A 16,375-nucleotide genomic window follows, 5' to 3' on the forward strand; every position below is an offset into this window, starting at 1 on the left:
GTGTTTTGCCGATCTTTTACAGCAAGTGCCTACACGGGGAGCTGTAAGTATTAGTTAATCCACCTAATATCTCAGTCCATACAGTGGCGCGATGGCTTGGCGCACTGTACGAGCTGATGATCGAGACTCTCTTTTGCATCCGTGGTTCGAACCCCGGTGGTGACGTCTTTTGCCGATCTTTTACAGCAAGTGCCTACACGGGGAGCTGTAAGTATTAGTTAATCCACCTAATATCTCAGTCCATAAAGTGGCGCGATGGCTTGGCGCACTGTACGAGCTGATGATCGAGACTCTCTTTTGCATCCGTGGTTCGAACCCCGGTGATGACGTCTTTTGCAGCAAGTGCCTACACGGGGAGCTGTAAGTATTAGTTAATCCACCTAATATCTCAGTCCATACAGTGGCGCGATGGCTTGGCGCACTGTGCGAGCTGATGATCGAGACTCTCTTTTGCACCCGTGGTTCGAACCCCGGTGGTGACGTCCTTTACAGCAAGTGCCTACACGGGGAGCTGTAAGTATTAGTTAATCCACCTAATATCTCAGTCCATACAATGGCGCGATGGCATGGCGCACTGTGCGACCTGATGATCGAGACTCTCTTTTGCATCCGTGGTTCGAACCCCGGTGGTGACGTCTTTTGCCGATCTTTTACAGCAAGTGCCTACACGTGGAGCTGTAAGTATTAGTTAATCCACCTAATATCTCAGTCCATACAGTGGTGCGATGGCTTGGCGCACTGTACGAGCTGATGATCGAGACTCTCTTTTGCATCCGTGGTTCGAACCCCGGTGGTGACGTCTTTTACAGCAAGTGCCTACACGGGGAGCTGTAAGTATTAGTTAATCCACCTAATATCTCAGTCCATACAGTGGCGCGATGGCTTGGCGCACTGTACGAGCTGATGATCGAGATTCTCTTTTGCATCCGTGGTTCGAACCCCGGTGATGACGTCTTTTACAGCAAGTGCCTACACGGGAAGCTGTAAGTATTAGTTAATCCACCTAATATCTCAGTCCATACAGTGGCGCGATGGCTTGTCGCACTGTGCGAGCTGATGATCGAGACTCTCTTTTGCATCCGTGGTTCGAACCCCGGTGGTGACGTCTTTTACAGCAAGTGCCTACACGGGGAGCTGTAAGTATTAGTTAATCCACCTAATATCTCAGTCCATACAGTGGCGCGATGGCTTGGCGCACTGTACGAGCTAATGATCGAGACTCTCTTTTGCATCCGTGGTTCGAACCCCGGTGATGACGTCTTTTACAGCAAGTGCCTACACGGGGAGCTGTAAGTATTAGTTAATCCACCTAATATCTCAGTCCATACAGTGGCGCGATGGCTTGGCGCACTGTGCGAGCTGATGATCGAGACTCTCTTTTGCACACGTGGTTCGAACCCCGGAGGTGACGTCTTTTACAGCAAGTGCCTACACGGGGAGCTGTAAGTATTAGTTAATCCACATAATATCTCAGTCCATACAATGGCGCGATGGCTTGGCGCACTGTGCGAGCTGATGATCGAGACTCTCTTTTGCATCCGTGGTTCGAACCCCGTTAGTGACGTCTTTTGACGATCTTTTACAGCAAGTGCCTACACGGGGAGCTGTAAGTATTAGTTAATCCACCTAATATCTCAGTCCATACAGTGGCACGATGGCTTGGCGCACTGTACGAGCTGATGATCGAGACTCTCTTTTGCATCCGTGGTTCGAACCCCGGTAGTGACGTCTTTTACAGCAAGTGCCTACACGGGGAGCTGTAAGTATTAGTTAATCCACCTAATATCTCAGTCCATACAGTGGCGCGATGGCTTGGCGCACTGTACGAGCTGATGATCGAGACTCTCTTTTGCATCCGTGGTTCGAACCCCGGTGATGACGTCTTTTACAGCAAGTGCCTACACGGGGAGCTGTAAGTATTAGTTAATCCACCTAATATCTCAGTCCATACAGTGGCGCGATGGCTTGGCGCACTGTACGAGCTAATGATCGAGACTCTCTTTTGCATCCGTGGTTCGAACCCCGGTGATGACGTCTTTTACAGCAAGTGCCTACACGGGGAGCTGTAAGTATTAGTTAATCCACCTAATATCTCAGTCCATACAGTGGCGCGATGGCTTGGCGCACTGTGCGAGCTGATGATCGAGACTCTCTTTTGCATCCGTGGTTCGAACCCCGGTGGTGACGTCTTTTGCCGATCTTTTACAGCAAGTGCCTACACGGGGAGCTGTAAGTATTAGTTAATCCACCTAATATCTCAGTCCATAAAGTGGCGCGATGGCTTGGCGCACTGTACGAGCTGATGATCGAGACTCTCTTTTGCATCCGTGGTTCGAACCCCGGTGATGACGTCTTTTGCAGCAAGTGCCTACACGGGGAGCTGTAAGTATTAGTTAATCCACCTAATATCTCAGTCCATACAGTGGCGCGATGGCTTGGCGCACTGTGCGAGCTGATGATCGAGACTCTCTTTTGCACCCGTGGTTCGAACCCCGGTGGTGACGTCCTTTACAGCAAGTGCCTACACGGGGAGCTGTAAGTATTAGTTAATCCACCTAATATCTCAGTCCATACAATGGCGCGATGGCATGGCGCACTGTGCGACCTGATGATCGAGACTCTCTTTTGCATCCGTGGTTCGAACCCCGGTGGTGACGTCTTTTGCCGATCTTTTACAGCAAGTGCCTACACGTGGAGCTGTAAGTATTAGTTAATCCACCTAATATCTCAGTCCATACAGTGGTGCGATGGCTTGGCGCACTGTACGAGCTGATGATCGAGACTCTCTTTTGCATCCGTGGTTCGAACCCCGGTGGTGACGTCTTTTACAGCAAGTGCCTACACGGGGAGCTGTAAGTATTAGTTAATCCACCTAATATCTCAGTCCATACAGTGGCGCGATGGCTTGGCGCACTGTACGAGCTGATGATCGAGATTCTCTTTTGCATCCGTGGTTCGAACCCCGGTGATGACGTCTTTTACAGCAAGTGCCTACACGGGAAGCTGTAAGTATTAGTTAATCCACCTAATATCTCAGTCCATACAGTGGCGCGATGGCTTGGCGCACTGTGCGAGCTGATGATCGAGACTCTCTTTTGCATCCGTGGTTCGAACCCCGGTGGTGACGTCTTTTACAGCAAGTGCCTACACGGGGAGCTGTAAGTATTAGTTAATCCACCTAATATCTCAGTCCATACAGTGGCGCGATGGCTTGGCGCACTGTACGAGCTAATGATCGAGACTCTCTTTTGCATCCGTGGTTCGAACCCCGGTGATGACGTCTTTTACAGCAAGTGCCTACACGGGGAGCTGTAAGTATTAGTTAATCCACCTAATATCTCAGTCCATACAGTGGCGCGATGGCTTGGCGCACTGTGCGAGCTGATGATCGAGACTCTCTTTTGCACACGTGGTTCGAACCCCGGAGGTGACGTCTTTTACAGCAAGTGCCTACACGGGGAGCTGTAAGTATTAGTTAATCCACATAATATCTCAGTCCATACAATGGCGCGATGGCTTGGCGCACTGTGCGAGCTGATGATCGAGACTCTCTTTTGCATCCGTGGTTCGAACCCCGTTAGTGACGTCTTTTGACGATCTTTTACAGCAAGTGCCTACACGGGGAGCTGTAAGTATTAGTTAATCCACCTAATATCTCAGTCCATACAGTGGCACGATGGCTTGGCGCACTGTACGAGCTGATGATCGAGACTCTCTTTTGCATCCGTGGTTCGAACCCCGGTAGTGACGTCTTTTACAGCAAGTGCCTACACGGGGAGCTGTAAGTATTAGTTAATCCACCTAATATCTCAGTCCATACAGTGGCGCGATGGCTTGGCGCACTGTACGAGCTGATGATCGAGACTCTCTTTTGCATCCGTGGTTCGAACCCCGGTGATGACGTCTTTTACAGCAAGTGCCTACACGGGGAGCTGTAAGTATTAGTTAATCCACCTAATATCTCAGTCCATACAGTGGCGCGATGGCTTGGCGCACTGTGCGAGCTGATGATCGAGACTCTCTTTTGCATCCGTGGTTCGAACCCCGGTGGTGACGTCTTTTACAGCAAGTGCCTACACGGGGAGCTGTAAGTATTAGTTAATCCACCTAATATCTCAGTCCATACAGTGGCGCGATGGCTTGGCGCACTGTACGAGCTAATGATCGAGACTCTCTTTTGCATCCGTGGTTCGAACCCCGGTGATGACGTCTTTTACAGCAAGTGCCTACACGGGGAGCTGTAAGTATTAGTTAATCCACCTAATATCTCAGTCCATACAGTGGCGCGATGGCTTGGCGCACTGTGCGAGCTGATGATCGAGACTCTCTTTTGCATCCGTGGTTCGAGCCCCGGTGATGACGTCTTTTGCCGATCTTTTACAGCAAGTGCCTAAACGGGGAGCTGTAAGTATTAGTTAATCCACCTAATATCTCAGTCCATACAGTGGCGCGATGGCTTGGCGCACTGTGCGAGCTGATGATCGAGACTCTCTTTTGCATCCGTGGTTCGAACCCCGGTGGTGACGTCTTTTGCCGATCTTTTACAGCAAGTGCCTTCACGGGGAGCTGTAAGTATTAGTTAATGCACCTAATATCTCAGTCCATACAGTGGCGCGATGGCTTGGCGCACTGTACGAGCTGATGATCGAGACTCTCTTTTGCATCCGTGGTTCGAACCCCGGTGGTGACGTCTTTTGCCGATCTTTTACAGCAAGTGCCTACACGGGGAGCTGTAAGTATTAGTTAATCCACCTAATATATCAGTCCATACAATGGCGCGATGGCTTGGCGCACTGTGCGAGCTGATGATCGAGACTCTCTTTTGCATCCGTGGTTCGAGCCCCGGTGGTGACGTCTTTTGCCGATCTTTTACAGCAAGTGCCTACACGGGGAGCTGTAAGTATTAGTTAATCCACCTAATATCTCAGTCCATACAGTGGCGCGATGGCTTGGCGCACTGTACGAGCTGATGATCGAGACTCTCTTTTGCATCCGTGGTTCGAACCCCGGTGGTGACGTCTTTTGCCGATCTTTTACAGCAAGTGCCTACACGGGGAGCTGTAAGTATTAGTTAATCCACCTAATATCTCAGTCCATACAGTGGTGCGATGGCTTGGCGCACTGTACGAGCTGATGATCGAGACTCTCTTTTGCATCCGTGGTTCGAACCCCGGTGATGACGTCTTTTACAGCAAGTGCCTACACGGGGAGCTGTAAGTATTAGTTAATCCACCTAATATCTCAGTCCATACAGTGGCGCGATGGCTTGGCGCACTGTACGAGCTGATGATCGAGACTCTCTTTTGCATCCGTGGTTCGAACCCCGGTGATGACGTGTTTTACAGCAAGTGCCTACACGGGGAGCTGTAAGTATTAGTTAATCCACCTAATATCTCAGTCCATACAGTGGCGCGATGGCTTGGCGCACTGTACGAGCTGATGATCGAGACTCTCTTTTGCATCCGTGGTTCGAACCCCGGTGATGACGTCTTTTACAGCAAGTGCCTACACGGGGAGCTGTAAGTATTAGTTAATCCACCTAATATCTCAGTCCATACAGTGGCGCGATGGCTTGGCGCACTGTACGAGTTGATGATCGAGACTCTCTTTTGCATCCGTGGTTCGAACCCCGGTGGTGACGTCTTTTACAGCAAGTGCCTACACGGGGAGCTGTAAGTATTAGTTAATCCACCTAATATCTCAGTCCGTACAGTGGCGCGATGGCTTGGCGCACTGTACGAGCTGATGATCGAGACTCTCTTTTGCATCCGTGGTTCGAACCCCGGTGATGACGTCTTTTACAGCAAGTGCCTACACGGGGAGCTGTAAGTATTAGTTAATCCACCTAATATCTCAGTCCATACGGTGGCGCGATGGGTTGGCGCACTGTGCGAGCTGATGATCGAGACTCTCTTTTGCATCCGTGGTTCGAACCCCGGTGGTGACGTCTTTTACAGCAAGTGCCTACACGGGGAGCTGTAAGTATTAGTTAATCCACCTAATATCTCAGTCCATACAGTGGCGCGATGGCTTGGCGCACTGTACGAGCTGATGATCGAGACTCTCTTTTGCATCCGTGGTTCAAGCCCCGGTGATGACGTCTTTTGCCGATCTTTTACAGCAAGTGCCTACACGGGGAGCTGTAAGTATTAGTTAATCCACCTAATATCTCAGTCCATACAGTGGCGCGATGGCTTGGCGCACTGTGCGAGCTGATGATCGAGACTCTCTTTTGCATCCGTGGTTCGAACCCCGGTGGTGACGTCTTTTGCCGATCTTTTACAGCAAGTGCCTACACGGGGAGCTGTAAGTATTAGTTAATCCACCTAATATCTCAGTCCATACAGTGGCGCGATGGCTTGGCGCACTGTGCGAGCTGATGATCGAGACTCTCTTTTGCATCCGTGTTCGAACCCCGGTGGTGATGTCTTTTGCCGATCTTTTACAGCAAGTGCCTACACGGGGAGCTGTAAGTATTAGTTAATCCACCTAATATCTCAGTCCATACAGTGGCGCGATGGCTTGTCGCACTGTGCGAGCTGATGATCGAGACTCTCTTTTGCATCCGTGGTTCGAACCCCGGTGGTGACGTCTTTTGCCGATCTTTTACAGCAAGTGCCTACACGGGGAGCTGTAAGTATTAGTTAATCCACCTAATATCTCAGTCCATACAGTGGCGCGATGGCTTGGCGCACTGTGCGAGCTGATGATCGAGACTCTCTTTTGCATCCGTGGTTCGAACCCCGGTGGTGACGTCTTTTGCCGATCTTTTACAGCAAGTGTCTACACGGGGAGCTGTAAGTATTAGTTAATCCACCTAATATCTCAGTCCATACAGTGGCGCGATGGCTTGGCGCACTGTACGAGCTGATGATCGAGACTCTCTTTTGCATCCGTGGTTCGAACCCCGGTGATGACGTCTTTTACAGGAAGTGCCTACACGGGGAGCTGTAAGTATTAGTTAATCCACCTAATATCTCAGTCCATACAGTGGCGCGATGGCTTGGCGCACTGTGCGAGCTGATGATCGAGACTCTCTTTTGCATCCGTGGTTCGAGCCCCGGTGGTGACGTCTTTTGCCGATCTTTTACAGCAAGTGCCTACACGGGGAGCTGTAAGTATTAGTTAATCCACCTAATATCTCAGTCCATACAGTGGCGCGATGGCTTGGCGCACTGTACGAGCTCATGATCGAGACTCTCTTTTGCATCCGTGGTTCGAACCCCGGTGGTGACGTCTTTTACAGGAAGTGCCTACACGGGGAGCTGTAAGTATTAGTTAATCCACCTAATATCTCAGTCCATACAGTGGCGCGATGGCTTGGCGCACTGTACGAGCTAATGATCGAGACTCTCTTTTGCATCCGTGGTTAGAACCCCGGTGATGACGTCTTTTACAGCAAGTGCCTACACGGGGAGCTGTAAGTATTAGTTAATCCACCTAATATCTCAGTCCATACAGTGGCGCGATGGCTTGGCGCACTGTGCGAGCTGATGATCGAGACTCTCTTTTGCATCCGTGGTTCGAACCCCGGTGGTGACGTCTTTTGCCGATCTTTTACAGCAAGTGCCTACACGGGGAGCTGTAAGTATTAGTTAATCCACCTAATATCTCAGTCCATACAGTGGCGCGATGGCTTGGCGCACTGTGCGAGCTGATGATCGAGACTCTCTTTTGCATCCGTGGTTCGAACCCCGGTGGTGACGTCTTTTGCCGATCTTTTACAGCAAGTGCCTACACGGGGAGCTGTAAGTATTAGTTAATCCACCTAATATCTCAGTCCATACAGTGGCGCGATGGCTTGGCGCACTGTGCGAGCTGATGATCGAGACTCTCTTTTGCATCCGTGGTTCGAACCCCGGTGGTGACGTCTTTTGTCGATCTTTTACAGCAAGTGCCTACACGGGGAGCTGTAAGTATTAGTTAATCCATATAATATCTCAGTCCATACAGTGGCGCGATGGCTTGGCGCACTGTGCGAGCTGATGATCGAGACTCTCTTTTGCATCCGTGGTTCGAACCCCGGTGGTGACGTCTTTTGTCGATCTTTTACAGCAAGTGCCTACACGTGGAGCTGTAAGTATTAGTTAATCCATATAATATCTCAGTCCATACAGTGGCGCGATGGCTTGGCGCACTGTGCGAGCTGATGATCGAGACTCTCTTTTGCATCCGTGGTTCGAACCCCGGTGGTGACGTCTTTTGCCGATCTTTTACAGCAAGTGCCTACACGGGGAGCTGTAAGTATTAGTTAATCCACCTAATATCTCAGTCCATACAGTGGCGCGATGGCTTGGCGCACTGTGCGAGCTGATGATCGAGACTCTCTTTTCCATCCTTGGTTCGAACCCCGGTGGTGACGTCTTTTGCCGATCTTTTACAGCATGTGCCTACACGGGGAGCTGTAAGTATTAGTTAATCCACCTAATATCTCAGTCCATACAGTGGCGCGATGGCTTGGCGCACTGTACGAGCTGATGATCGAGACTCTCTTTTGCATCCGTGGTTCGAGCCCCGGTGGTGACGTCTTTTGCCGATCTTTTACAGCAAGTGCCTACACCGGGAGCTGTAAGTATTAGTTAATCCAACTAATATCTCAGTCCATACAGTGGCGCGATCGCTTGGCGCACTGTGCGAGCTGATGATCGAGACTCTCTTTTGCATCCGTGGTTCGAATCCCGGTGAAGACGTCTTTTGCCGATCTTTTACAGCAAGTGCCTACACGGGGAGCTGTAAGTATTAGTTAATTCAACTAATAACTCAGTCCATACAGTGGCGCAATGGCCTGGCGCACTGTACGAGCTGATGATCGAGACTCTTTTTTGCATCCGTGGTTCGAACCCCGACGACGTCTTTTGCCGATCTTTTACAGCTCGTGCCTACACGGGGAGCTGTAAGTATTAGTTAATCCACCTAATATCTCCGTCCATACAGTGGCGCGATGGCTTGGCGCACTGTACGAGCTGATGATCGAGACTCTCTTTTGCATCCGTGGTTCGAACCCCGGTGGTGACGTCTTTTGCCGATCTTTTGATTTGATTTGATTTGACTTATTTATTTATTTTTCACGTGTAAATTTGTGAAGGAAGTCTTCCAAAAAGCGTACAACAGCCTAACAAAGTAGAAGACTCCCTGTATTGGCTATCATGGTGGCTATGATCATGGTGGCTATGATGGCTATCATGATGGCTATCATGGCTGCTCTTAGTCGAGACACGTCTGTTCAGCTTCACTTAGATTCCAGTGAAGGAAAGTCGATTCTGTTTAAACTTTTGAAGGAGAAATTCATCGATCCAGGAAAGCATCTTACGGCGGTTCAGGAACTACCAGGTAGATTATGGGATGTAACCTTCAAAACCGTAGATTTGAAGAAGAAGTTTTGGCCTGCTCTGTCCAGCGCAGATTGCTGCACTGCGACTACGTACACTGGTTGCACGACGCTTGTTACTGTGTTACATGTACCGTATGAATTGGGGGACAACGTTGTGAGGTACGTTCTAGGCCGATACGGTAAAGTAGTAAGCGGACGTTTCCTCACACTCGCCGACTACCCACATGTGTTTAATGGGATTCGTCAATACCAGGTGGAAATAACAAAGGATATCCCCTCATCTTTAAGACTCGGTGGAAGGAACTGCTGGGTTAGATACAGAGGCCAGCCAAGAACCTGCTTGAAATGCGGAGTAAATGGTCACGAAGCAAAGAACTGTGACCAGATCAAATGTTACAACTGCCATGAATTTGGGCATACAGCGAAAGATTGTACTACAGAAGTCAAATGCACGGTATGTGAAAAGTCGGGGCACACTTCTCGTACCTGCCCAATTTCATTTGCAAATAAGATCAGCCCTCCCTCCAGAGCTTGGGTTAAGGGCCCTGCTGTCCTGCAGCAAGAAGCAGAAACAGCCGAAAAAAGTGATGAGATAACGGCAAAAGGATCTGATGGTGACACCAATGCCGACGTAACAGAATCTATGTCATCAGCCTCAAGCTATTGGGCCACCCCCCAAGCTGAACCCCTCGAAACCAATGTTAATATGGACGATGATCATGGTATGACCCAGGACCCACAAAACACAGAAGAGAGTCTACCCATCACAGAAAGTCAGACGAATCTGTTCGAGAACGCAGAGGTAATAGAATCTATGTCATCAGCCTCAAGTAATTGGGCCACCCCCCAAGCTGAACCCCTCGAAGAATCCAACAGTGGAAGAATAAAATGTCAACCACCACCGATGATATCGTCACAAGAGGACAGTGTTGAAGCTAACTCTTCCCGTCCCAGCTCAAGAACAAAGAGAAAAAGTGCTTCTCAACCTGAGTCAGTCAAGAGATTGGAGAGATCAAGGTCAAGCCTTCGCTTCCCCGCCGAGGACCCATGCGACAGTGTAAAGATGACTCAAATTTTCTTAGAGGATGAGCCATGGCACTCGTGTTATGCGAAGGGGTGCCAGGAAAAATTTTCCAGGTATGATTTATTGATAGAACATGCGTCCAAAACCCACCCTAAGCTGAAACCTGCAAAGTATCCCTGTGCCTTAAAGTCATGTAAGTTCACATGTGAGTCCCCCCGGGATTGGATCACGCACATGGCTGACGAGCACCCACAATTTGTGAGTCAAAAGGAGACAGAATTTTTCGACGGGTATTTTTTAAAGAATGCCTGAACAAATCAAAGATTTGCACTCATCTTGTTCAGTTTTAGCGTACCTCATTAACAACGACTACTTTTGCTTCACTCAACGTAAATAGACAACGGGACAACCAGAAATGTTCACAGATTCCACAACGGACCAAGATTTTTAAATTTAATATCATACTGTACATGTCGTGTATATTTTATGTAGTGCTGTATAATCCTTTTAGTACTCAATCTGGTGTTTTTAAACATCAAGGCTGTGCTTTCTATAACTGCCCTTTATGGGTCTTTAACATCACTTATAATCTTACTGATTGTTGTAGGGATGTTCATCCCACCACCCCTGGTCACAATTGGCTTCGTGCCAGCAAAGGCCAACGTCGTAGAATTGATCGGATATATTCCCCGAAAGAAACTGTTGTTAACAAAGCGACTACGTCGCCGATCCCTTATTCTGACCATAGACCTGTCCAGGACAATATAGAAGAATTACGGGCTTACTATAAGCTATGGTCTACTGGGAGAGTGTTAAAACCTGAACTAAAATGCTTGCTTGCCGTTCGACAGGGTACTCGCATTGCTTGTCAGAAAAGAAAACAGCTCACAGAGCTCCAAACTCTTTGTTTAACTTCAAATTGCCATGGCATTACCCGCTGATAACATAAACATTGAACGGAGTAATCCAGATGTCAACCATCTGGTACATACTCAATGTAAATACTTTGATATTGATTCTTTTAACAAGTTATGTCTAGCAAACAAAACCGGTTTCACGATTTTCCATCATAATAGCCGAAGTCTTATCAAAAATTTCAACGACATAACAACTTTTATCTCATTACTAAGTAACGACTTTTCCATTATTGGTTTCACAGAAACGTGGTTCACTAAACGTAGTTCCCCCCTTACTCATTTAAATAACTATACTCTAGTAGAAATTCACCGTGACGAGAGAAGGGGTGGCGGGGTCTGCTTGTTTGTTAATAATAATATATGTTTTAAGGAGCGCACAGATCTCTCCATTTTTAATGAGAGTATTGAATCCATATTTATAGAAGTAACTGAAACGCATACTAAGAAGAAAATGATTATTGGTTGTATTTATAGACCACCCAGCGGTTCAATTGACGATTTCAATTTCAATGTTCAACATATATCTAATATAATAAGTCATCACAATTATGATTCATATATAATGGGAGATTTTAATATTAATTTATCTGATGTAAACAAATCAACAGGTTTTCTTAACTTATTGTACTCTACCGGATTCAATCCCACAATTACTAAGCCTACTCGTATCACTGCAACCTCAGCAACTATACTTGATAATATTGTAACAAATGTCGAATCCACAACCATACCAGGAATTCTTGTAACCGATATAAGTGATCATTTTCCAATATTCCTTTTGATTCCTACCAAGAATAACAGACCAATGAACTTCATGTACAGGCGAAATTATAAACCAGATAACATCAGGCGTTTTAACTATGAAATTGAAAACAAAAACTGGAACGATGTTTTAAGCCAAACTGATGTTAATGCTGCTTACAACACTTTCTTTGATTCCTTTAATTATACCTATAATAATTGTTTTCCAATATGTTATGTAAGCAAAAGGAAACGACGTAAAAAGAAACATCCATGGATTACAACTGGAATGTTGACATCTATCAAAAGAAAGAACAAGCTCTTTAAAAGTTATTTAACAGCACCTACTGATGTTAACAAGGCTACGTATAAGCATTATCGCAATAAGCTTAACCATATTATTAGATTTTCTAAAAGATTGTATTTCTATGATAAATTCAAAAATAATAGAAATAATATAAGTGTAACTTGGAATACAATTAACGAAGTTCTTAACACCAACCGAAAAAAAGGTGGATATCCTGCTGCATTTAAAACTGGTGATCAAGAAATCAGCAACGAGAATGACATTGCCAGCTACTTTAACAAATATTTTGTAAACATTGGACCCTCACTTGCAAGAAATATTACAAATAAAGGTAGTACAGAATATCTTATTCATAATAATAACAGAAACAGTCAGTCTATGTTCATTAATCCTGTCAGTGAGGAAGAACTTTCAATAGTTGCTATTTCCAGCCTGAAACCAAAAAAAGCAGCGGGATATGACGATTTTAAACCAGATATAATAAGAAATGTTATTCACTTTATCGCCAAACCTTTGACTTATATTTGTAATTTATCTTTTACTTCTGGTACATTTCCAGATAAACTAAAGATTGCTAAGGTTATACCAATTTTTAAAAAAGGTGACCAAGATGTATATGAAAATTACCGTCCTATTTCTTATTATCATGTTTTTCAAAAATTATTGAAAGGCTTATGTACAATCGTATCTTTAAGTTTCTAACCAAGTTTAATATCCTGTGCAATGATCAATATGGCTTCCGCCCAAAGCATTCTACAGAACTTGCTTTGGCAAATGCTATTGAAAAAATATGTACAAGTCTTGATAATACCAAAATATGTATTGGAGTGTTCCTCGATCTCTCCAAGGCATTTGATACTATTGACCATACCATTTTGCTAAGTAAATTATCTTTGTATGGTGTAAGGGGAACAACCCTTGACTGGTTGAGCAGCTATTTATCCAATAGACATCAGTATACTTCATATAAAAACTCTAAATCCGAACACGCTGTAACCCGTTGTGGTGTTCCACAGGGCTCAATATTAGGACCACTGTTGTTCATAATTTATGTCAATGACATTTGCCAGGTGTCAAAAATTGCCAAGACTATTTTGTTTGCTGATGATACCAATATTTTCTTCGAGTTCGAAAACGTACATAGAATTCATGATACTGTCTCTACTGAATTAACTAAATTTACTAACTGGTTTGCTGCTAATAAGTTATCACTTAATGCAGACAAAACTAACTATATAGTATTTAATGGAAGAAGAACGCTTAACTGGAATAATGACATAATAATGGACGGTAAAGTAATTAAACAAGTATCAACTACTAAATTTCTAGGGGTTAATATTGATAGTAAACTTACTTGGAGTGACCATATTACAAAAGTTTGCACCAGCGTTGCAAGAGGTGCAGGAATTTTAGCAAAGCTAAAACATTTCCTCCCCCAGAATATACTCAGAATGCTTTATCAAACTTTAATAGCACCACATCTGTATTACTGCTTGATTATCTGGTCTGGTACAAGTGTTTCTCATTTAAGTCACCTTAAAATACTTCAAAAGAGTGCAATACGTCATATATCTCACGCAGCACCGCGTGAACATACAAGCCCCCTCTTTAAGAAACTCAATTTATTGAAATTAGATGACATTATAAAAGTTAATATTGCAACATTTACATACAAGGCTTGGAATGGATCATTGCCAATCAGTTTTCGAAATTTTATAAACAGCAACACAGATTTCCATAATCATAATACCAGAACGGCTAGCAACGCACATTATAAATCATATAAAACACGCACTGGTATGTTAAGCCTCAAAAACCGTGCAACCAAAATTTGGAATTCACTGTCAATAACTTTAAAAACTAAGAAAACAAGCTCAACATTTAGTAAATGTCTTACTAAAGAAATTATCATGTCTTATTAATTATGATTTAGCTGCATAGTCGCATAGCAGCATATTCACGTATTGAAGCGTTTACGTATTGTTATTAACATTACTTTCACTATTTTCTTTTCTTCATGGGAGTCTTCTGTTTTGTTAAGCCAGCATAGGCTTTTCAGAAGACTTCCATTCACATTGTAATATTTATGTGAAAAAACAAATAAATGAATGAATGAATGAATGTATTAAGGAAAAAAGAAAAGTATTTACATAACAAAACAAAATAGAATAATTCGACAATCCATGAATACTATATATGGTGATAATATTTACGATACGATACGATAACGATACGTATTAGAAACGAACATACATTTATACCAACAGCTGCCGTGGCGCAATTGGTTGTGCTCTGTACCCGGAGAGCGAGACGTATTTTGAATCCTTCGCTCGAGAACCGGCCACCGCAGTTTGCTTTTGCCGCGATCTTATACGGTATCGGGAACTTTCAGTATTAGAAACGAACATAAATTTATACTAACAGCTTCCGTGGCGCAGTTGGTTGTGCTCTGTACCTCGAGAGCGAGACGTATTTTGGATCCTGGGCTCGAGAACCGGCAACCGCAGTTTGCTTTTGCGGCGATCTTATACGATTTCGGGAACTTTAAGTATTAGAAACAAACATACATTTATAAAGGCGAGGCGGAACGGAAAAATTATTGGGGGGGGGGGGGGAGGGCTAATGTGTGCATGGAGACTATCTAAGCGGAGCGCCACCATCGGTTGGCGCGGAGCGTACAAGAAAATTTTTGAATAAAGATACTCCCTAGATTGCAGGTAATGACCCTTTCCGGGCCCTGCTAATTTGCAGATAAACGGAGAATAAATAGGTCAATTTTCAAATCCCCAGATGGCCGGAAACGGCACTTGCCGAGTGTTTTATGCTGCGAATACCTAGCCCTAAAATATGGGTCTCAAGCCTGCAATTTCTCATATTGCACGTAAAAGTCTGTAAAAACATTGTAATTTGTATATTCGATGGTGTTTTAAGAGAGTAGCAATTACTCGTAGTGTACTCGCAAAGACGTTTTTGAGTGTAGTAAGGGCAGTGTCGGAGCAAGGGGTATTGGTCAGGGGGGCAAGAATGGTCTGTAGGGGCGCTTTCGACACTATCTAAGCGGAGCGCCACCACAGGTTGGCGCGGAGCGTACAGAAAATTTTTGAATAAAGATACTCCCTAGATTGCAGGTAATGACCCTTTCCGGGCCCTGCTAATTTGCAGATAAACGGAGAATAAATGGGTGTCGTCGCCATTGTGTCGGAAAATTACACCAACAGAATATGACAAATGTCAATAGGTATATGAGAGAGCAATAAAATAGTCAATAATCGCGAATAAGTGAAAAGTAGTGAAAAGCTGAAAAGGGCGCCAGCAGTCCATTTGAGTCCGTCAGGGGGGAGGGGGGGGGCATCCGCCCCCTGACTGTATATATGAACGCTCCGCCACTAAGAAAGGGGATGTTGGAGAACTGGCTGAAATGAGGCAAGTCATTGGCCTCAAGACGAAGTTGTGTTACGCTTACCGGTACTCACACTCACTGCTTCCACTTTTCACGGGGCGTGAAGACGCGGTTGGGGTGACAATGTGGTCTGTAGCCAGGAGACGGGCCGAGGGCCCCCCAGCAATTACTAAAATTATTACACTTATATAGTGTACGTGTGCATTGGAGAGATCGACAAGTATGCATTGAAAAATGGGCAGATGCACGTTTCGGAGCCTTGGTAAATATTGGGGGGGGGGGGGGCTTATTATGCATTTTCCCCCTCAACTTTTTCATTGGGGGGCCAAGCCCCCCCCCCCGGTTCCGCCGCCACTTATATCAATAGCTGCCGTGGCGCAGTTTGTTGTGCTCTGTACCTCGAGAGCGCGACGTATTTTGAATCCTGGGCTCGAGAACCGGCCACCGCAGTTTGCTTTTGCGGCGATCTTATTCGGTATCGGGAAGTTTAAGTATTAGAAACGAACATACATTTATACAATCCGCTGCCGTGGCGCAGTTGGTTGTGCTATGTACCTCGAGAGCGCGACGTATTTTGAATCCTGGGCTTGAGACCCGACCACCGCAGTTTGCTTTTGCCGCGATCTTATACTGCTAACCCCTACTGCTTACACAG

The 16,375-nt window shown here is 45.7% G+C and overlaps 1 protein-coding gene across 1 annotated transcript; it reads left to right on the forward strand.

The window, feature by feature from the left end:
• The first annotated feature begins 9,146 nt into the window (after positions 1–9,146).
• LOC139959692 (uncharacterized) lies at positions 9,147–10,927 on the forward strand. Its single transcript, XM_071957491.1, has one exon. The coding sequence runs from the start codon at positions 9,147–9,149 to the stop codon at positions 10,665–10,667; it is 1,521 nt and encodes a 506-aa protein (XP_071813592.1). The 3' UTR covers positions 10,668–10,927.
• Positions 10,928–16,375: the final 5,448 nt, after the last annotated feature.

This window comes from Apostichopus japonicus, chromosome 19 (assembly GCF_037975245.1).
Source record: "Apostichopus japonicus isolate 1M-3 chromosome 19, ASM3797524v1, whole genome shotgun sequence".
Taxonomy (NCBI): domain Eukaryota; kingdom Metazoa; phylum Echinodermata; class Holothuroidea; order Aspidochirotida; family Stichopodidae; genus Apostichopus; species Apostichopus japonicus.